This window comes from Tachysurus vachellii, chromosome 9 (assembly GCF_030014155.1).
Source record: "Tachysurus vachellii isolate PV-2020 chromosome 9, HZAU_Pvac_v1, whole genome shotgun sequence".
In the NCBI taxonomy this organism is placed as follows: domain Eukaryota; kingdom Metazoa; phylum Chordata; class Actinopteri; order Siluriformes; family Bagridae; genus Tachysurus; species Tachysurus vachellii.
In genome coordinates this window covers 20,626,392-20,648,587 of record NC_083468.1, presented here as the reverse complement: position 1 = coordinate 20,648,587, position 22,196 = coordinate 20,626,392, and the positions used below count along the sequence as shown (strand labels likewise).

The following is a 22,196-nucleotide window of genomic DNA, read 5'->3' as shown; positions in this document are numbered from 1 at the left end:
TTAATAAATGAATCTGAATTTGTGAACACCAAAAAAAAACCTAAAGATGTTTAAGTATTGAATGTCATTCTATGAACACTGAAATAAACATTCATAACAATAACTCCGGTAACTGCTTTATAACGATCTCTTATTCACACAAAAACACAGTTTAAAGTCGCCAGTCCTCTTACTGGCATGTTTTTTTTTTTTGTTTGTTTTTTTCCTTTTGCCTGTGGGAAGAAGCCCACATGGAAAACATCTACAGAAAATCTGCAGACAATGACGCGAGCTCAGGATTGTACCAAAGACCCTGGATAATAACTTGTATCTCTATCTTTACTTTTATATTCAAACTGTACGATCCAAAGTCTTTTCCTGTAAACACCAGACATCAAGATTTATCCAAAGTTCCTTCTTTAGCTTAGTTTTCTTTTATTATTTCATTAATAACAACTGGCAGTAAATGAACAATAAATGTTTATTACACTGCAAACAAATATGAATTTTAGTTTGAGTAACAGAGTTCAGATAAACTGCTTTTCTTCATGTAAAAGCTCTCAGTCTTCACAGTTCCAGCTCTTCAGGATAAACCGTTTTCTTCTGATGTCAATAATCACTGTTGGATCGTCTCTTCTGCCAGCGTTCTCACCCCCGAACTTTCCACAGCGGAAAGCAAAACTATCACAACTCCCTGCTTTTATCTGCCTGTTCTGTGAGTTTCAGCAGTACAGCAGCTGAGCCAGGGAGAAGAAGACGTATAAATAGAAGGCGTGTGTAGGGATGGAAGGTAGGGGACGAGTTGAACGCTTCTTCACGAGTAGAACTTGCTGTTGTTGATCTTCTTCTCTTTCATCCTGTAAGAGGGCAAACCAGTGTTTTTTTGAGGATTGTATACACACACACACACACACACACACACCTTCTTTCAAAACTCAACTGAATGCTGCATTTGAAAAAAATTCCTACATTTACACAAAATATGTCACTTCCTAAGACTGAGAGAGAATTAGTTTAATCTTTATACTCCATCAGGCTTCTCCATCCTTCGGAGAGACTCGTTAATCTCTTGCTTATTTAGCTAGCTTGCTAATCTACTCTCAGGTTTGTTTCGTTTCAGCAGGGGTGTGTCGTATCTCAAATATAAGGTGAAGGAAAATAGAAACAAAACGATCCTGACAGTCAGAATCACTCTGACTTCCTGTTTCAGAAGGAAATATGTCATACGGAAGCAAATCACAGCTAAGAAGCCATTTCACAGGGACTGGAAGGCTCCGTGCTGCTGATATGCTGCCGAACGCCAGTGCCTCAGGTTAGAGACATGTCCATGTCCAAGTTCAGCACGTTATCTAAGTGGTAGCTCATTGGCTATGGTGTATGACTGCTGACTGGAAGGTTGTGACCACTAAGCTGCCACCACTGGGTATAAAGGTCAACGGCTTAGTTGTATAAATGAAATAAATGTACATTGCTTTGTAAAAGTGTGTATTCCTGGTGTTCTGTCATTTAAGTATGTTAAGTTAACAAGCTAGGCCATGATGCTAGTGTGAGCTCACTGAGCTTATTGGCACTCACTTCTGCCTGCATGCTTCGTTGATCTCCTGGAGCCGATTTTCATTAAGCGTGAACTCTTGCATGAGGTCGTTCTGTTGAATCGTAGGTGCTGTGCGCTGAAGGCCGGAGTGTGTGTCGTATAAGAAAAGCTCGTTGCAAAGCTCAGCCTGTCTTTTTCGCAGCTGGCTGGAGGAGGAGTACAGCTCTTCTTCTGCTTTCTGATAAACAATCATTCACCAGAACATTTTGAAAATGAAATAAAATGACAAATGGTGATGGGTAATTCTATTCATATAATTAAATCATTCAAATTCTGTTCACTCGTGTGTGTAGTGTAGCGTCTTCGTCTGTGTGAAAAGGGAAATTCTCAGACATATGCGTAGGCGAGCTAAAAGACTGTGGTTTCCTCTTACCTCTACCTGCTGAATGTCCACATACACCAGAAGAGAAGCAAGCTCCAGGTTCTCACTGTAGCCGTTCTTCAGAGGAACTGAGCGATATCCTGATGGGGAGAGACACAAACACACACCGCTCCTGATCACCTCAAAATGTTAGAACATCTCAGCATATGTGACATGGAGCGATGGATGTGAGGATGTCCAGTGGGATGTCTGCTTCCCAAAATGATCTCTCTTGTAAAGCTCCCAACTAATACTCGTATTAATTTAGATCACACACCAGAACTCCACTGTTAGGATGTCAATCCAATTCAGTGAATTGATTAATTGCAAGTAGAACATGCCCACAAGTTATTTAGAAATCAGGGTTGCCAGATTGGATTGGCTGCTTTATTCGTATTAAAACCTAAGCCATCTCAAGACGTCTAAACTGCGATCTTTGCTATTCTACATCAATGAACTAGCATATGGGTGCAGTATTCTTTTTTCCCCAGTAATAAAACAATCGAATAATAAATTACAATTGAGGGTCATGCATTAAATAGAAACTGACATTGTTTTTTCTTCCATTGTTCTGCGTTAACTGATTATCATTCTAAACTTTAAAGATCTCTGAATCTTTAACTGATGTGAGCATATTAAATAGATTAATTTTACATAATGAACACATCAGATTATGTTTGATTATATTAAACTTCCATTTAACAGAATAAAACGTACTTGCTAAATGCTATCATAAGGAACACTGCTATCAATTACTCAAATTGCCTTTTGTTTACTAGAAAGTTTTGACATAACCCAGACAATCATGACGGGATATTCCATAAAATCACTGAAAGTCAGTGTCAAGAACAAAAACAAAGTAGTTTATGGAACTAGCCATTTCACGTCTATGGGTATTTGCATCATCTTCTACAGTTTCAATTCTTTTATGGTATTTTATGGATTTCTCCTGAGTGTCGTACCTGAGCGAATTCCCATGACAGGGTAGGTAGCCTGAGCAAGAAAATTGGGATCTGAGAACATGTCCTCCTCAAACACCACAAAGCGCAGGAAGCTCAGCTTTGGTTCGTAGACAGTGAAGGTGACGGTCTCTGCATCCTGCCGGTGAGGTCCGAGCCACACAGGGTTCAACCCGTTATCATCTAAAAACACACACACACACAGACCGTCACAAAGGCTTGGGCTTTTAAAATAAATCTTTAAGGAAATGTTACGCTCAACTACTGCCACTCATCCACCCCTATTTCTTACGGCAGACTGTGGTCTTGAACTTGGAGGTGTCGTCAGTTTGGCCACACAGCTCGATCTCCACAAAGGGGTTGGAGATACTGCGGCCTATCTTAGGCAGATGTCTGGCTGCTAAAACCTACAAAAAAATGTACACATTACTTAACATTACTGAGGTTCTCGAAGATGATTTTGTGATTCTATTCAAATCTGATTAGTGTAACAACGACGGTTGTCTAGCAACTCCTTCGTTCTAGCTATAAAAAAGTTTTACGTGAGGAGATATTTACTTGGCATCATTTTGTTTTTAAAAAGAGTCACAGAATGTCAGAAACTACATTTCTTTGTCATGTTAATGTCAGATGATGTTTATATCTGCTACACCGACAATGGGAGCTAAATTCTTCAACATTAAATGTGACTCTGGATAAAAAATATGACGTGGTGTTCTTTTTCAGATAACAACATATATCTTATTTAATGTGGTGTATAATAACCTATTTATTCAAAATGTATTGAACACTGAAACAGATCATGCACTTTAACATAGGTATCACTAATAATGCCACTATTTTATGACTACATATGATTTTTTTAATAATATAATAGAATAGAATATAGTTGAAAAGATAAGCAGAGGCTGTGGAGGAAGGCAAATGTGTAAAAGTGATGATAATATAATAATAGAACTGTCATAAAGCACATAAAGCATAGTCCTACCCTGACAGAGAGAGTGAATTTGACCGTGTTTTTCTCCTGCTGAGGGTCGTAGGTGTCTGCACGCATGAGCTCGGGCTGTAGGACATATCCTGTGCCTCCGTTCAGACTAAAGAGGGCGGTGTTTAGCTGAGTACATTTATCTGAACAAAAAGGAGACTAGTTTTTAACACCAGATCCCAGCTTTCGTATACATTCTCTCAAACATAATAAACATCCATCAGCCTTAGGAGTAGAATTGAACAATGTTATAAATTCAAAGACTAATTCCAAATATTTGACTACCCGAAAACTCTAAACAACACGTCACATTTCAGAAATGTGCTCGGTGCTTTTCCGATTTCACCCACCAGCAGTTTGGAAGTTGAGTGCTACCATTTGGCAGCCGCACATCCACATAAAATAGGGGTCGTAGTTGGAGGAATCCACCCGCTGGCCTTTGGGGTAGATGCGGCTCAGGGCTTTGCGGTTATACATCAGGAATTCCCTCGACCTGCTCTTGCTGGGAACCTTATTCTCCACAAAGGAGCGGACCTCTTTATAGCTGAAATTGTCTGATAGGTGGCACAGAGACACAAATGAGGTGAGTTTCCATGTTTCATGAAGTCTGCTGTCACTTTCGATAAAATGAGTGAGAAACTGAAATATACCTAAACGATCCTTGTCTTTGCTGCGAGGCTGACAATACACCACCAGATCAGACATTTCTTTGGCCACATCACCTCTGATCTCCACCTTCTCCTGCTGCTTTTGCTGTATGAAGGAAAAATGGCTGCATTCTAACAATTCTTTAGCAGATTTTAGTAAGATGTGTAATTAGGAATGTGTGGGATAACATTAGTGTTCTTACCTCAAACTCACGGGTTCCCTCTCTCTGAGTGATGTCCCAGGCCACCTTGTACCATTCAAACAGCTCTTCTGTGGTCTCGGTGGCCAAGTGAAACGGCATTGTGCTTTCTTTACAGTCCTTATTCTGCAGCGTCACCACCACAGGCCTGCCGTGTTGAGCAGAACGCACTGAGAACACACCGAAATGTGATATCAAATTAGTGTGACATACAACAGTATGAATGTACTTAAGCAAGTTACAGTTGAGTACAGGCATTTACATCCTGTAGAGTCTGAAAAAAGCCTCCAAATATTACCAAAGGTTACAGAAATTAACCCAGAGGTTATCTTTATAATGGAGATAAATAACTACAAGGGGAAAAACAGAAAAGAAAAAAAAACAAGCGACAGACCTTAAAGAGTCATGACACAAGAAAAGTGAACGTTTACATTATTCAGGAATTTCATTCAGATACAACATTTGCAGTCAAATGCCAAATGCAAACTGAACATTTTATTTATTTCTTGTCTCTTTTCTCTTCTCATTTCATTTCTACAAACATTAGAGCAACTCTTACCAACGGTGCACTTGGAAATATCCACCACACCTTTACACAAGTCACCCAGTGGATTATCTTCGTCAGACTGAAAAAGAAGCCGATTTGTTTATGAAATAAGAATGTAAATGACTTTACATACTGACATGTACAATGGAATCACACAGAGCCTTTTATACAGTATGGATGAGACAGGTCTCTCTTACAAGGTCTTTTTGTTGAGCAGCGGCAGAGTCTGTGACCTCTTCGACGTAGTTTGATGGGAAGTAGAACTGAGCTTTCCCACCATAATCACCTTTCCACCTGCATCAGAGAGAACCAGAGAGTTTTAAGAACTACTAGATTGTGCATTATCAGAACTTTTAATGAGCATCTACATCTAAAGCAATAAGGCCAATAATACACGACATTAGCCATTAGCATAGCATACCTAGCATAAATACGCTCATTTACTCGCAATGAAAGATTCGTTTTCGTTCCCCAAATTTTTGTTGACTCTCTGCAGTAGGTGCGATTGCACCTTATGGGCATCTTTTTTCAACACTGCGTATATTTATACACCTATAAATACACAGCATTTATCAATCTCACTATCTGATTTTACCTAGAAGAGTACGAGTTCCGTTTTGCAGTTTCTTTCTTCCTGATTCTATCTTGGCTATCTTTTTCTTTGCAACTCTTACCTCTGGCTTGCTCACCAGGGACCTGTATTTCTGTAAGATCGCAATTTCTGTAAAGCTATGACACTGGGTACTGTCTACTCGCAAATAGAAATAAAGTGAATTATCCCTCATTACAGAAAAATCTGGATTGTCTCACCATCCACTGCTCTCTTTGGTCACGTTGTGGATCAGAGCTCCCTTGCAGAAGCTGAGCTCGTCCTGCCGCATGGCCCGGTAATCGTAGAGAGCTTTCACCGTGCTCTGAGGCTGCAGGGAAACATATCATCACAAGATCAGGAGCTGTCACAAAACAAGCTGGATATATTTCGAGATATATAGATATACAAACCTTCAGCACTTTTTCTGAAAGGTTCTCGAATGAAAACACTGAATCACCCTTTGACATATCAAACATGAATCTGCAAGATCGTAGAGTGCAGTGCGACATAGCTGAAGGAGAGCGAATAATCTAAATACGCTCAGGCATGACACTGCTGTATTAGCCGTTGCATGTTTCCTCTTCGCTAAAGATCCATTTCCTATCTGAGAGACTGTGATAGCAAACAAGTACTGTAGCGTTCCATCTTAGGCTACTTCTAATAATGTAACATGGGGCTTCACTGGACTTCCAAATGTGTGTGTGCTGCATGACACGTACCATAGCTGCTTCGATTTCGTTGGCCTCCACATACTGCTTGCTGTCATAAATTGAAGCAGATTTGTCCGTCTGCAAAATAAAAAAATAAAACCATTTACAAATTAGAAAAACACTGTTTTTATTATTAGTAGTAGTAATAATAATAGAGCTGCACCGATATCATATTTTTCAGATTGAGATGTTTTCTGACACTCGTTGATACCGATACTGATAATAAAATGAACAACATACTTAGTATTAATTGATCAGGAAACATTTATTTAGCTTTGTTTATATTATTTGCTGCTATGTTCTGCTAGAAAAGAACTTCTAAAGTTATCACTTTAAATTGTATCATTATTTGTGTGCACATTGTGGACAACATGAGCACACAGAGGAAAATGTCCACGCTCGGGGATAATGCTCTGCTTGTTCAAATCGGTCACCTTTTTCCATTTTACTAGAGCCATTATTTAAAACCTACAAGTTGTAGTATGTTAATAAGATGCTCTAGAAGCTGCCCTTTATATTTCACAGGTTGCATGCTGCTTTGCTTTGACTGCCATCATTAATTGAGTAACACAACCAGATCGCTGTCAGTTCTGTCACATCTTTTCAGTATGGTACACAGTGCCACACTGTATTAAATGTTAGTATTGAAGCATTTTTGAGTATGAGTAAATAATAACAGTATCAGACTAATACCTAATACCGTAGCTATACCGAGGCAGCCCTTAGTGAAGCATCAAATCAAGTGAAGAGTCAAACCAAGAAGCTTTTATTGTACAAAGTGAAATGAAAGTACGTTCCTTTAGGACCCTGGTGCTACTTTAAGACGCAAAGCTATATAAGACAACACAGAACTAAGGGCTAAAAAGAAGAACATCATATATACAATAAAGTGCATGTATGTAACCTTGTGCTATACTTATCTTGTTATCTTATTGTGTAAGTGAGGTTTTAAAACATGACAATGAGCATGAACCATGAACATGACTGACCATGCTAAAGCGCTCCACTAGCTCTGGTGTGACTGGGTAGCGCAGTTTGGTCTTGCGGTAAAGAGGCTTCTTGCGGTAGTAGTTGACCAGCTCTACCAGACTCTCAAATTCGCTAGAGGAACCCAACACATACATGGATCCTTCTTTGTGGATACGACAATGCTTCACCATGCCTTCACCTCTGTAAGACCACAGAAACCCAACAGTAATATTAACAGTCAGCTCACATGTTACAGGTGTAAAAATAAGCATGTTTTTTTTTGCGTTAACGCAAACTAAATCTGTGACCCGCAACATTATCTCGTCTGTTATTGGGTCTAGCTTTTACCAACTGCGGATTCTCTCCAAAATTAAACACTTTCTTACCCCTAAGACTCTAGAAATGGCTGTTCATGCGTTTACAACTTCTCGCCTTAGACAACTGTAACTCTTTATATTGCGGTTTTGTTATACATAATTTACATAATTTGTTTTTATTATGATTTTATCATGTGTCTCTTATTTTTACATTTTTACATTGGTCCCTTGTGTACGGCTCAAGCGTAGAGGAGAGCGTGCCTTTTCTGTGGCTGGTCCTAGACTATGGAACTCTCTGCCATTAGAGATTAAGACGGCACCCTCCATTTCTAGTTTTAAGTCCATGCTAAAGACTCACCTATTTTCTCTAGCCTTCTCATGATTGCCCAGGGGCTTATGTTTGTTTATATTTTATGGTTTATATTTATATCACTTTCTTTTAAACTGGTTATTTTATTTTGTCTACTTTTTTTAATAATTCTTATTTTAGCTTTTTGAACTCTATTTTTATTGTGCATGTGTGTATTTTTAAGTGTATGTGTAATGTCAAACGCACTGTGAAGCACTTTGGTCAGCCGTGTGGCTGTTTGTAAATGTGCTATATAAATAAAGTTGAACTTGAACTTGAACATTATGATCGATTCCTTGATGGAGTGATGATAAGGAGGAAAAGTGAGTGAGAGTCAAAAGAAGACTTAAAGCTTTAGGAGCACCTGAAGGTGATGGCGTAAGAATCTGGCTCCTCCCTCTGTCTTATGAGGAAGGCTCCGTCTCGAGGGATCCTCAGGAGATTGTCTTCTGCCTCACCTCGACTCATGTTACTGTAAAACCACCTGCACAGGAGACAAGCACAGTGTTATTAAGACGCTGCCTTTACAGTGAACGTACCTCAAATCATACATGCAGTGATAAGTGAGATGTGTGTACAAATGTGAACCTGTGAGATTTTAGACACAATGCAAAAGATTAAAGTGAGTTATTCTGATAAACTGATTTAAAATTGCACTTTTAAAGGTGGGGTTTTGTTCTGAGACTTTTGAAGAAACACTGCACTGCGTCCATACAAAGTACAGCAATGTGTGTGAAATTGTGTATTGTGTAGTTTAAAGGTTTTCTCCTGTATTTTTAGCTCAACGCTATTTTCAGTTTAGTCTGTGTGAAGCACAGCTGGTTTACGGTACGAGCTAAGCGAGGATGAGACCCCACAGCCTAAGCATACAGTTCAACACGGCAAAAGTACTTATTTGTCCTAAACCTTATCTCCGAGTGTGTGTTGCTTTTTTTATAACCCATATGTGGTTTGAAGCAGATTTACAAAAACATTCTGAAACTCGTATAAAGTATAAATATCAAATATCATATAAGTACAAATATCAAACATTAAACATGTCCTTGGCTGATTCACTAGATTTGAGGACAGGACTATGTTTCATTTAAGGCCAAACTATTCTAGACTTTTTCGTATTGGTGTCTGTAGGAATCACTGACCCTTCGTGAAGGTGCATGTTGGGCCGTGGCACAAAGTCAGTGAGGCGCAAGTTGAAGTCATGGCAACGGAGCGGGTTATCTCTGTAGTGCTGGATCAGAACATACACGCTGGGGAAGTGCAGGTTCTCTGTCAGAAAGTATGCAATATGGTTCCCATCCGAGGACGAACGGATCCGACAGTGCTGTACTCTCCCGCTACGCCTACGCAACACACAAACACAAATGAAACGAATGACAAACATTTATATTGGACCTAATACAACAAAATTCATAAAAGATTTATAGAACTATGCGTAAGTGACCAAATGGATGACTATGGGTGTGTTTGTGGAATACGGTTTTACATGTAGAACATACATGTTTTTGGATTCAAAAATCCAAAAAAAAACAGACAAAAAAATCCAAAAATTTTGGATTCAAAAACAGTTTTACCGAGCTTGTCGGACGTACCAGAAGGACAACGTAAAGTCAGTAACAAAGGTGTCACTTTCTCGTACGAGAAAAGTTCCATCTCTGCCCCCAGACTCAATACAGAATTCCTGCAGCAGTCTCTCAGCGCTCTGCCTGCCCTCAGCCAGACGCCCGTGGAACCAAGGCTCCGACCGGTGCAAATCCACACTGTTAACAGACTGACCATAAGAGCAGAGGACAGAGCAGCAAATCAGTACCCGCTTAGCTAAAGCGTAAAAGTCAATTAATTCACAGGCTATATTCTGCCATTAAATTGTAATGTTCTTCAAAACAATGAGCATCACATCCTGAATTACCTTCAAACTCTCTTCATCTGGCTCATTCTCCTCTGCATAGTACAATTTGTTTCTGGAGATCACAGAGTAGTGCTTATACCATGTCTAAGAAATAAATAAATAAATAAATAAATAAAAGAGTACACGCATTTTTTATACACATTAAAATGTGTCTTACTATTCAGAAATTTTCTCATTGCTTTAAATTGTTCCTGTTTTTCTGATATTACAAGAACACATGAAAAGAAAAAAAAAACAAAGGGAAATAATTCACAACATACGACAGATTTCAACATAGGCCGTGTTTTAAAAAAGACCCCAGACTGAGAGCCAACATGGTGTGTCTGCAAAAACCCAAATGTGTTGTGTGGTCAGAGGAGCTTTTGCACCATCTACATGTTTCCTGCATAAAAGGAAATCCCCTGTGTTAGATTATTTATCCTTAGGGGCTATTTCGCAGCTGGTAAGTTAGGTAGTGAAAATAGATACCATCATTAATTGTACTTTGCACCAGAATATTTCAGCCATACACCTCGATGCCTCTACCAGGACAGATTTGGATAGAGATAATAACATTCAGGTATGGAAACATAAATCTATGTGCATCTATTATCCATTTTTCGAGTGATCTATATTATCCTGTATGACGTGCTTTCGTTCAGTTGGAGTAAATTTAACATTGTATACAAATTTAAGGTAAAGCCATTAAGGTGGTATGAAGGAAACTTTGGAGCACCTCGTCAATAGGGTCCCAGATGAACAGTTCTCCCTGCTTTTCTCCTCTGGACAGATCTTTCCTTCCAAAGGTCTCACCAATATTCAGCTTTTTATGCTGTTTTAAAGAAGAAGCAGATAAGCACATGTTAACCCTGTCTATCACAAGCCAGCAGCCTATAACCACAGCTTTGTTCTACCAGCTTATAACTACACTGTATTTCCTGTGTCAGTATACTGTACCTGTCAGCAGCTGAAAGCAAAGTGCAGCAAATCTAGTTTTCAATGCAGATTTTGTATCTATTTATACTGTACAATGGAAATGATGATTTATTTTTTTTTTTTTTACAATGTATGATATTAACATCCTGCTTTCTTCGCATGCTGATGCCTAAAATATTTTAATGGTGTCATGGGGATTTCTATCTGTTTGGAGCTTTAAAAAGAATTAAAAGAGAATAACAACTTTGGAAAATGGAAATCTAAATTAGTGATCAGTCAATAACAAAAACTACAATGCAAATATGATTTCCAAAGACAATCTTTATTATAGTCATTATGGATATTAATATATTTTTTAATTGTGTTGATTGAGAAAAATCATATTCAAATATTGATATTTAAAGTTTCAATTGAAATACAATTTAATACAATTCCGCTATTTTAAAACGACATTAAAAGTGACTGATCAGAAGCATTTAAATCTCTCTCTCTCTCTCTCTCTCTCTCTCTCTCTCTCTCACACACACACACGCACACACTCATGCACACGCACACATGCACACAGCAGGTTTTCAGGTGGAGTCTCAGTTATTTCGCCTTATATATTATTATTATTTACTTTTCACATTGACCGGGAACCTAAATAATACTATCTTCTGTTTTCCTGCTAAAATCCAGCATACTCTAATATGAGCTGAATGACACAATGAGTACCTTGATGATGATTTTGCCCTTGAGCTGGGTGGGTGAGGGCAGTTGCTCTGCTTCCAGCTCCACAGGTTCGGTGAGCAGCTTGTCTTGGAACACTTCTCTGAAATACTGCGCCATCATTTTCTGCTGCTTCACATCACAGTGCTCTTCTATGGACAGCACAACGGGATACCTAACCAAAGTCATATCCAACATTAACACCATTCCCATGCATGCCTTGATCCTATTGATAACAATTATTTAGATTAAGATAAACAGGGTGATGTGAAATAACTCAGAATGCTGTGAAGACGTGAAGAAATCTAGAGCGTTTTTTTTTTTTTTTGTGGATTTTTAGTGAAACCCTGTAATAAGCACTAAAGTGTTGACACAACTTGAGTGGACTTGGACAAACTAGCATCATACCACAAATAACCAGAAAGATACAGCATAAGGAAGAGATAATATCATATCATTGATCCTGTCTGCTGCCCCTACTGTACATCTCTCATAAATAAAACCTCCATAGAGCAAGCATGGGGTAGAGTGATTCCTGCCCCTATATAAACCTCGGTTAGAACTTGCTACACTTTCTATTCTAGATTTCTATAAAGAAACCAAATCAATGCAACATCAGCTTATATCTGGGTGAGAAATCTACTGTAACTTACTCAGATGTTACAAAGGCATGTTCGTTGATAGCCTTCACCACGTCTTTAAACTTAATCTTGGTGGTTCTTGTCCATCCATGGTAAATAATGGGCTCATCTGGCCCATTCCAGCAGTCCACTGTATTACAGCAAAAATAGTTAGTACTGCAGACTGCTAAATCAACATATATTCTTCCAAACTATAGGAAATGATATTAAAGCAGTTACTTTTCAAAGTACAAAGTAGAAAACCTCTTTTTACATTTTACACTTAGATATTTTAATTTACTGTGCTGTGCTTTAATATGATATAAAGGTTCGTTCCTCCTGCTTACGACTATTTTCGGAGGATTGTTACGTTATTCTCAGAAACATTCCTGATCTCATAAAAAAAGGTAAAGTGGTTGGTGCTTATTCTGATGTTTTGTACAAATTAAATAGTGAGTCGCGGTATGAATATTAACCGTGTTCATGACCCTAACCATTGCATCGCTTCATTTCACATAGATCAAGCAGAAGGTATTTTTTTATTTAAAAGAGTCCATTTTAATAGGTGGTGTATTTGTGGATAACTCAGACTAACCGTTATAGTCATAACTAGTTTGGTTAGCTCTTCACTAATTTACTTCACTAAACACTAGTTTATAAAATACCTGATTTCTTTAATAGCATGAATAACCTGCCAAAGAATATTCTTCCCCATACTCCTTTAACTACTTTAGTAGAACTATAAGAGTAGCTAGAATATAAAAGCTAACATAATAAAGATGTATTATTGTCACTAACACTCAATGCATCGGCAGCCCAGTCTCAAGCACCGCACGTAGGCCTCTGTAGAAGACTCGCTGCGTAGCTGGTCACCAGTCAGATAGCTGTAAAAAAAATAACAATAATAATAAATAAATAAATAAATAAAAATAACACAAATGGCACTCACAGAAAGTATGACATAAAAAGCAAGTCACTGTGCGAATGTTGCTGTGTGAAGACAGCTCACGTGTTGTGAGACGAGTTGATCCAGTAGTGAGACAGAGGGTTGTTCATTTCCAAGCTAGACAATTCAGAGAACTTCTCGTCCCAAATGGAGTTCTCTTTAGAGAACAGAAAGCTGAGGAACTACAAAAAATGATTACAAAAAATAAAGCTAAGAAGTACAAGTTCATGAGAACGTACTACATTAGTGTTAATAACCTTGAAGATATTTACCTCTCCGACTGTGAACTCTGGATCGTTGGTCTTTCTCATGGTGTCATCAATAAAAGTGGTCATTAGCTCTCGCACCTGGTTAATGTTGTTAGCCCAAGTTTCCTGCATAACAATCATCACAATCAAAGTAAATGAATTAAATGCACAGCAAATCAAGAGATTTTTTAAAGACCATAGTTATTACAGGTTATTACACTCGATTTATGCTATAGTTTACTCTGCTTTAAATAACCCTGTAATATTCAGCTGAAAGGTGACAAGATTTGAATAGTAAACCAATAGATTTTTTTTTTTAATGAAATTCAATGCTAACCCTAGCCGGTTTGTTTCCTGTCACATTTTCACAGGGTGCAAGAGGGACACAGAAAACGAATTATCATCACCTGTACTGTACCTTGTCCTTTCCTGACTCATAAACAAAACAATCATAGAGCCAGCATAGGGCTGAGAGATTCCTGCCCCAATGAGCCTCTATTACTGCTGTTGTAGTTCCTATTTTTGACCACTAAGAGCAATAACTATATGGAGCTACATGGGGTAGTAAGTATTCTGCCCCACCATCACACGTCTATAAAAAAGACCAAATTAATGTATAGATTTGCATCTGTCAAATAGCAACAATAAAGTAATTCATTATCTCAAAAGAGCTCATTAGGATTTAAGTGGAATTTAAAACATATAGCATTGTGAATGAAGACTTGATAAGCATTTATATAACGATCATTATCATTTCTATAATTTATATCATCACGTCAATGAAGAGATTTAAACATTGTTGAACTGCGTCTAGACAAAAACAGTATTCTTACTTTTTGCTGACAGAGAAGGAATCGCTGGAAGTCATATAAGAGAACCGCAGAGGAATCTGGTCTATCTGTATTACTACAAATACAAATACAGAATTCTCATTAAAACCAAAGATAACACAATTAGGCTAATATGTAAGCAACACACATGTTGTTATGATGTTTTGGTGAGGAAAACTAAATGTACATCTCACCCCATGATGAAGGCACAAGACTCTCTTTTAAACTCATCCAATATCTAAGAAAAACACATGCTTCAGATCAACACATAAACGTGCAGGGTTTAAAGTGAACGACTTGCAAATCAAACGGCTTACTCACCGTCTTCTGGTTTTCAAACATTAACTCATTATAGAACTTGTGAAACTGCTCAAAGTCAAGGACGTCTTTCTTCCCTCCAACAGCCTGGAAAAACCATGCAGTTATTCAGGAGTTTTATATATTTTGGAAAGTTGGCATCATTGGCATTCTGAGATGCTCCAAGGGTTTAATATTAATGTAAACGGTGGCTGTATTAGTACCGTGAATCTGTCCTTCAGATATCGTCCTCCAGGTATTTTAATGTTGCTCTGATTCAACAGAGACTTGGCTTCCTTCTGTGTCATGCTGTGGAATAAGACAGCATTTCCTCAGTGGACATGTTCACATGGTAATCATATGATAAGTGTGCAATTAAGCAGAAGTCCATTACCTGTTTTTCTTGGTCTGATCAACAGAGTACATCTGCTTCCGTAGCCAACTTCACAGGAGAGAAACTCACAGTCAGTGTGTGAACAGATGCAGTGTGAGAGAGCATTTTCACTTAATGTACTACTGACTAGTGTTAATTTCGTCACCTATTTTTAATTTAGTCTTAGTCTTAGTCTTGTGCCAAATGTCCTTGTTAGTTTTAGTCATATTTAGTCATTCACATATCTTTTTTTGTTAGTCAAGTTTTAGTCGACTAAATGTCTCGTCATTTTAGTCTAGTTTTAGTCAAAAGAAAACTCAAGGTATCAGTCAAGTTTTAGTCGACTAAAAGTCTTTTAATTTTAGTCTAGTTTTAGTCAAAAATTGTAGTGTTTTTTAAAATAACACATTATTACTGAGATTATTACTGCTAAACATTTCAGTAAAAAAAAGTGTTTCACATATGTTTCACTCGAACTTGACGGCACATCACATTTTTTACTTTATTGATACTGCTTTTAATCGTAATGCAAAGACCGGTCATTGGGACATAAGCTGTCATGTACAATAAAAGAGCCTGCGCAGCGACAGGAAATATAATTTAACACAAAAAGCCTGCCTAGACCAGGGGTGGACTTGCGCTCAGGAATTTTTTTTTTGAGCGGCGTGTGGACGAATTCTTTCTACGCACACACTAAACAGCGCAAAGCCGCGAACTCGTTCTGAATATTTTAAAGGCGTAACAGCTGATGAAAAAGCAGAGACAATTGTAGACGAAAATTAAGAGAGATTTTATCTTAGTTTTTATTTTATACAAAACATTTTCGTCTCGTTTTTTTTCGTCAACAATAATGCATGTTAATTTAGTCTTAGTCAGCGTTTTTGGACAGTGGTGCAGTCTTGTCATCGTCATGAAAAAAAAAAGGTTGTTGACGAACATATTTCGTCTCGTCTCGTCTGACAAAAAATAACACTACTACTCACTGTAGAATATCTGTCACGGTCTACAACTTTTTTAACCTCATTCTATCACAACCATTAGCAGACTACGTGACCAACACTGACATGAAATGACCTGATTTGTAGACTACATTCTGCCATGAAACTCTACTGATATGGCAGTGAAATGGCAGTGGGTCTGATTCAGGTGCTGTGGTTAGAAACTGATACTGATAAAGGCCCTAGAGCTGAGTTAACCATCCAAAGTGCTGGCACGTGTCATCAATTGGCAGAAATGTGACCAAACAAAAGACTTCACCTTTCGCAGAAACCTACAACTTTAGCAGAAGCAATTAATGTGTAAAAAAAAAAAAAAACGGACTGATTTCAGTTTCCTAATCATGAACTTGTGTGGCTGCTGTAGCAGATGTTCTGTTGCAGCCTGTTTACTGTACTGTATGTAGGCTCATTTATGTAATTTTCACACATTTATGTAAATGATTTATCTGCGGGAAGCTCATTGGACCAGAGAATACGTACAGAGGGAGCGAGAGATGTTTTAGATTTCATTTACACTTTCTGGGATCATCAGTGAAGTCATGACATGAAAGTCAACAATAAAATAATGAAAGAAGAATGGACAGAGAAGTATGCATTCATTTTTCTCACTTTAAAATCAGAACAAACATCTGTTCCATTTGAGGTGCGAAATGGGCAAAAGAAATAAATAAACATTTAGCATTTTGCATTGGGACATAACATAATAATGTTGACAGGCTGCCAGATACAGTATGAAGCGTGACAATTCATTAACATGGAATTTAGGAATATTGATCTGAAGTTTGTTCAGGTACAATCAAAACTAATAATGAGATGTAAATAAAAACTTTAAATTGTGTTATTTATAGCAAGGAACTAATCACTAATGTTAAGAATTTAAGAATAAAAAAAGAATTACTTAGCTGAATATCTCTGGATTTAGGGGTTTATGGTTTAGAGAGAGTTAAACAAGTTACGATTGTAATATAAATTGTAATAATGATAGAAAATTTAACACGATAAAAGAAACATACTTAACATCTCAAGGAGAACTTAATGAATTAATACAGTTTAAAGGGGTTGAGCTGAAAACAAAGAAAAAAGAAAGAAGGGAGCTATTGTTTCTGTACATCTGATAATAAAGCATGGTAAATATGTCAGTGAGTTACATAGAGTAATACAGTTAAATGCTAAAGTTGCTGATGTATTTGATAAAAAATACCAGCACCACAACAACTGAGCTGCCTCTAACCTGTCAGTAGCGATGCTGTGCGGAAAATCCTGACCACTCAAAATAGGTCTGGTTAGTGTTACCTTTCTATAATTTGCGGTGTAGAAGCTCGCAGTGTCTCTTCTCTAAGCAGCTCCAGTCCTCGAAGCCATTTCTCTGCATCTTCTACGGAGTCCACTACAAAACCACGCGTATAATCATTCAGATTCATTACAATTCTTTATAATTACTGATTTGAAATGAAATGTAAATGTGCTTGAATTTTATTGCATATAAATATTATTTCAAATAAAGCAAGAACATTTAGATAAAGACATCATTGATATCTGGAGATTATTCACACAGCCATGCATTTAGGCCATGAAGACTCACTCACCACCCAGGCTAAGGGTATTAAGGACAAACTGGGAACCGTAGAAAATTGTGAAGCACGTGTTGTCTCCATGTTTGTCCTTGTTGTCTTTCAATCTTTCAAAGTCCTTGGAGTTTTTTCCTGGACGTATCTCACGAATCTCTGCTAGGTCCACTACAAAACGTCAACGCAGATTTGACAAAGGGTTAAAAAATGTATCCAAATAAAAATGTTTGTAATGTCTCCTCTTAGCTAGAAATTCCTCATTCAAATTAAAAATAAAGGCTTGTACTTATATAAAAAAAAAAAAAAAAAAAAAAAAAAAAAAAAACGACACCTAGAGAGGATGATGGTGAAAGAAGATTTTTGATAACAGATGTGTCAGAAGGCTGTGTACTTCAGCTCATACTACACTGAAATTCGCTTTACAGCACAGTCATTCAACTTAACACAAAAAGAATGCAAAATAAAGAGACAACAACACTTTTCTAAGGTAAAAAGTCACATAATTCATTCATTTTCTTTTCTTTTTAGCTATAGCTGTTGTTGCATATATGTTTATTTAAAAAAAAAAATAATACAAAATTAAAAAAAAAAACTTGAACAATGTTTTAGACTCATGGTATCTTAAGTACGTAACCACCTAGTGAACCAGAGTTAATGTATCTAATGATAGAGACTTAAGCACTTCTGTACATCGCCCTGGATAAGGGTTCTGCCAAATGCTGTAAACGTAAATGTAAATGTCTACAGAATAAATAAAAGGCTTTGGTTTGCTCTGTGCTTTAACACACATTTCTGTTCTGCATTTTGTAGCCTTCTTTTCCTGAAAGTGAACTACTCTGAATATGGCAGCAAATGTATTTTTGTATGATCTTAATTGGGTCCAGTTCTATTGAAATCCAAGATAAGTTACTCACACACTCCATCTATTTTGCCAGCAATGCGCGTCCACGCCACCTGCCTGGTCTCCATAATGACCTGGACACTTAGCCTCTCCATTTTCTGCCTGTACACGGTCATTATGATGCCACTCTCGAGGTAGCGTTTTATCAGACTTTTCTGATACTCCATCAGGTCTCCTTGTCGCCCTGACATCTTGGCTTCAGTCACAAAAACTGTTATACAAATATACACACATAGACACACACACACAGATGCATGAGTTCTGTAAATAAACATATAGGACATACACTAACCATGCATTGCTTGTTTTGCAGCTTAGAAACTGATGACACAAAAACTGGGCAATCTAAAATATCTGACACAGCAACACTTAGGGTATGCTACTAAGAAAAAAAAGGAATGTTACATACGCTTTGCATGTATTGTCTTAGCACGTCCATTTGTGTGATTTTGGTCTTTGTGGCTTGTGAGACTGACTGAAAGGTGATGTATACCACAGACAGAGACAATGTGAAAAAAGTATACCAGCAGCAGATTGCTAGCTCTCTGTGGGTTTAATTAAACAGTATGCTTTTCTTTACTGTAAAAGTAATGCACGTGTTTTTCTAAATGCTTATGTAAAGCAGGTGGGAAAGTTGGTCCATACAACACTCCATGTTTGCATTGCAAATGAAAGACAACAGCAAACTGTGAGGATCAAGCCAGTTGAGAGAATAGAGACATTCAGCTTTAGTAAAGCATTAATCCAGCAAACTCAAACACTGCAGCGCTACAAAAAGCTCTTCTTGTTAGAGACACTGAGAGAGAGAGAGAGAGAGAGAGAGAGAGAGAGAGAGAGAGAGAGAGAGAGAGAGAGAGAGAGAGAGAGAGACAGAGACAGAGCAAGACTGAGTGTGCAATAAAGTGAGAGAAAAAATGTGTGTTAAGAAATAACTTCGCATACAGTTAAGTGCAAAGGTTTTCAACACCCCTCCCCAGTTTTTTATCTACTGACAAAAGTATTACGAGAATTTACAAATGAAATGAAATGTGGGTGGATCCAACAACAAGACAACAATCCAAAACACAAGACGAAAGTGATCAAAAAACTGACAATATGCAATGAACGTAAACTCGTACAACAGATATCAGGTAAAACTCTTTCACGGTGTGTCAGGATCCAAACGTTGCTTAAAACATACAAAAGACCGGTGGGTGATTTGTTTTTCAATCAATATAATAAATAAAAGCTGAATACATTGTTTAATTCTTTTAGTTACTGTTTGTGAATCCGTGTAACATGTATGAATCCTTATACAGCAAATGCTACTTAATCATTGTTTGCCTTCATTTTTTCCCATGTGTCTTGTGTAAAACGAAGTATACTTTTACACTAATACAATTAATACACGCAAGCCAGTGTTATCAGTGAAGGAGGAAATCAATTAAAACAGAAGGAAAGGACCTGCTCAAGCTCTAAGTTAATCCCTTAAACTCACTCTACCTACGTAGCATCAGAGACACTTTTTCATTATTCTCTTATGGCTACATTTTGACTGACTAATTTGTAGTAGTTGCCTGTTAATACACTTGAATAATATATTAAAACACTGAAGAATCAGCCATAAGCTTAAGGAGTTATGTTATCAGTAATAACTTTTTGTTAAATCCCAGGCATTTCCCCTACTCTATAGGCGACACTATTTCGAGCAGTATATCAGAGGTTCTCGATTTTTTTTTTTTTTTTTTTGCAGACAGGAACTTCTTCAACTGTAACTTGAAATAAATTGCACAAACCATTGAAACACCCTTTAAAAATGAATAGTAAGACAACTTAAATCTTCTGGTTGCTTCCACCTAGCTCCAGAGTCCTAGTTCGATCCTGAGTTCAGGAAACCGATTGGGATACTTGGAGTTTCAAAGCGTGTTGTCCACAAACTGGTAGGTGGCTTAGCTGAACTAAACCCTAAGTGTGATTGAATGTGTTGCCCTGTGATGCTGCCCTGTGATGGACACGCATCCCATCAGGGTTTGTCTCTGCTTCGTACCCAGTGTTTCCGGGGATAGATTCTGAATCCACTACAACCCTGACTGGAATAATGCATGTATGGAAAAGCGAGTGCTTTGAGTCATTTGACATGGGATTCAAGTAGATATAATTTGTAATCAGTTCTTAGTTATAAAGGTAAAGTTTAAGTCGTTAAGTAGTTTTGATTCCCGCTTTGGTAAAAAAAAAATCCCCTTGGCTATGCTTCACTGACCTCACTAAAAACCACAGCCACATATAGCTAACACAGGAGCTATGTGGGATACTTCCAGTAAAACAAAAACTACACAATACTAAAAAAAAAAGATCAGCACACACATAACAGTACATATGTGCGAATAAATGTGTTCGGTCTTGTAAAGTGTAATATGGTGTAATAAGTGTAATACACCATAATATGGTGACCATATTATAAGAAAACACAGCAAAATCTAATATCAGAGGCAAATTGTGCTTGTGTTTACGTGCTTAATGGTCGGTTATGGTAATGACAAGTGTATTATGGGTCCAAATGTCATTTTGTTTGGGATGTCCAAAACAAAATTTGAGTTAGGAATACCTTGCGTTAACCTGAGATCCAATCTGCTGTGTCAAGGACCTGGGCGGTGTTAGATCTAGAATAGAGGAGATTTCATGGTACAATCTTAATCTATCTTCAGTAACCAGTAAGTCAGTAACCACTTACAAGAATGCATTAAAAGATGAAAACCAATAGAATTACCTCCAGATATGGAAAACATCCCATGCAAATCGTTCACATTGTCCTTTAACCTATTAACATGATCCTGTACGTCGTGTACAGTCCTAACCTTGTGATGACACCATGGTATTTACAGCATTGAAAAGAAGCATTTAAGATCTCTGTGAATCTGTTATCTGTCTCAGATAACAGTGTCAGGTCATGAACCGCTTATAACACCATGTTATAACACACAACTCTCCTATCTACTTCCTATCTGACCCTAAAGCGTCTTAAAGCACCTTTTTTTCAACTCTATATCATATCCAGTCACATTTTCATACCCAGCGACCTTTTTTTTATTTTTCTTCCCCTTTTTTTTGGCAGTAACTTCATTCCACTTTAACGCAATTAATCAATTAAAAACTTACCCGCGTCCAAAGGAAAATAGTGGTCACGTTCGAAGTTCAGTCTTTTTTCTTTTCTCTCAACGCTCAAATTCACATTTTAAATTCAGGAAGAAGTCACAAAATTTGGTTAAAACACTAAAAGCTTTTCCTATCAGCTTTACTTGACCAGGGGTTCTCAGTTCCTCTATTCTCTAAACACAAGGAAGTAAGCCTTATAAGCTGCGTCCATGAGCCTGTACTACTGCACTAACTAGTGTGTCAAAACACAGCTGCAACAAAGTGAACTGTCCTTAAGTTGTGACACGCTATTAAGCACGGTAGTGTGTGTGGCTTGGGACGTGACCAATAACCTTAATAAGAAGACACGGAAGTGGAGATGATATCGATGCAAATAAACCCCCCCCCCCTTGATGAGGGCAAAAGAGACACGTAGGGGTTATAAATTCTAGGGTTTATGTTGTACCGTAACAAAAAAAACTATCAAATCTTTCACAGTCAAATCTCTAAGTTAAAAGTCAGACGCTATTGAGCCGTGATTGTTTGTAAATGGAGATGAAAATGAA

At 37.6% G+C, this 22,196-nt stretch overlaps 1 protein-coding gene across 2 annotated transcripts; it reads right to left on the bottom strand.

Annotated features, from left to right (window-relative positions):
* Nucleotides 1-442: 442 nt before the first annotated feature.
* On the bottom strand, nucleotides 443-21,959 carry plcg2 (phospholipase C, gamma 2). 2 transcript variants are annotated; one of them, XM_060878197.1, is made up of 33 exons: nucleotides 21,655-21,959; nucleotides 18,533-18,730; nucleotides 17,637-17,786; nucleotides 17,344-17,437; nucleotides 15,074-15,121; nucleotides 14,904-14,988; nucleotides 14,704-14,787; nucleotides 14,577-14,620; nucleotides 14,386-14,458; nucleotides 13,577-13,678; nucleotides 13,368-13,486; nucleotides 13,157-13,242; nucleotides 12,392-12,509; nucleotides 11,745-11,913; nucleotides 10,831-10,926; nucleotides 10,116-10,199; nucleotides 9,799-9,977; nucleotides 9,349-9,549; nucleotides 8,574-8,693; nucleotides 7,564-7,744; nucleotides 6,584-6,652; nucleotides 6,083-6,192; nucleotides 5,470-5,566; nucleotides 5,285-5,351; nucleotides 4,729-4,895; nucleotides 4,529-4,631; nucleotides 4,229-4,432; nucleotides 3,882-4,021; nucleotides 3,186-3,300; nucleotides 2,897-3,076; nucleotides 1,947-2,035; nucleotides 1,555-1,751; nucleotides 443-836 (listed from the first exon to the last, which is right to left on the bottom strand). In XM_060878197.1, exons 2-33 carry the CDS (start codon nucleotides 18,708-18,710, stop codon nucleotides 794-796), a joined length of 3,792 nt encoding a protein of 1,263 aa, XP_060734180.1. In that variant the 5' UTR covers nucleotides 18,711-18,730; nucleotides 21,655-21,959; the 3' UTR covers nucleotides 443-793. The 2 variants fall into 2 exon arrangements, with proteins under 2 accessions (XP_060734180.1, XP_060734181.1); XM_060878198.1 differs by lacking the exon at nucleotides 21,655-21,959 and adding an exon at nucleotides 21,104-21,145.
* Nucleotides 21,960-22,196: the final 237 nt, after the last annotated feature.

What these genes read in the sequence shown, in the direction of transcription:
- plcg2 (XM_060878197.1), bottom strand. Translation starts at nt 18,710, where the DNA reads ATGTCAGGGCGACAAGGAGACCTGATGGAGTATCAGAAAAGTCTGATA. An exon ending in ATCAACTCGTCTCACAACAC is followed by an intron (nt 13,243 to 13,367) that starts GTGAGCTGTCTT and finishes TTTTTTTTACAG; the next exon opens with CTATCTGACTGGTGACCAGC. An exon ending in CTGCTCAACAAAAAGACCTT is followed by an intron (nt 5,352 to 5,469) that starts GTAAGAGAGACC and finishes CTTCTTTTTCAG; the next exon opens with TCTGACGAAGATAATCCACT.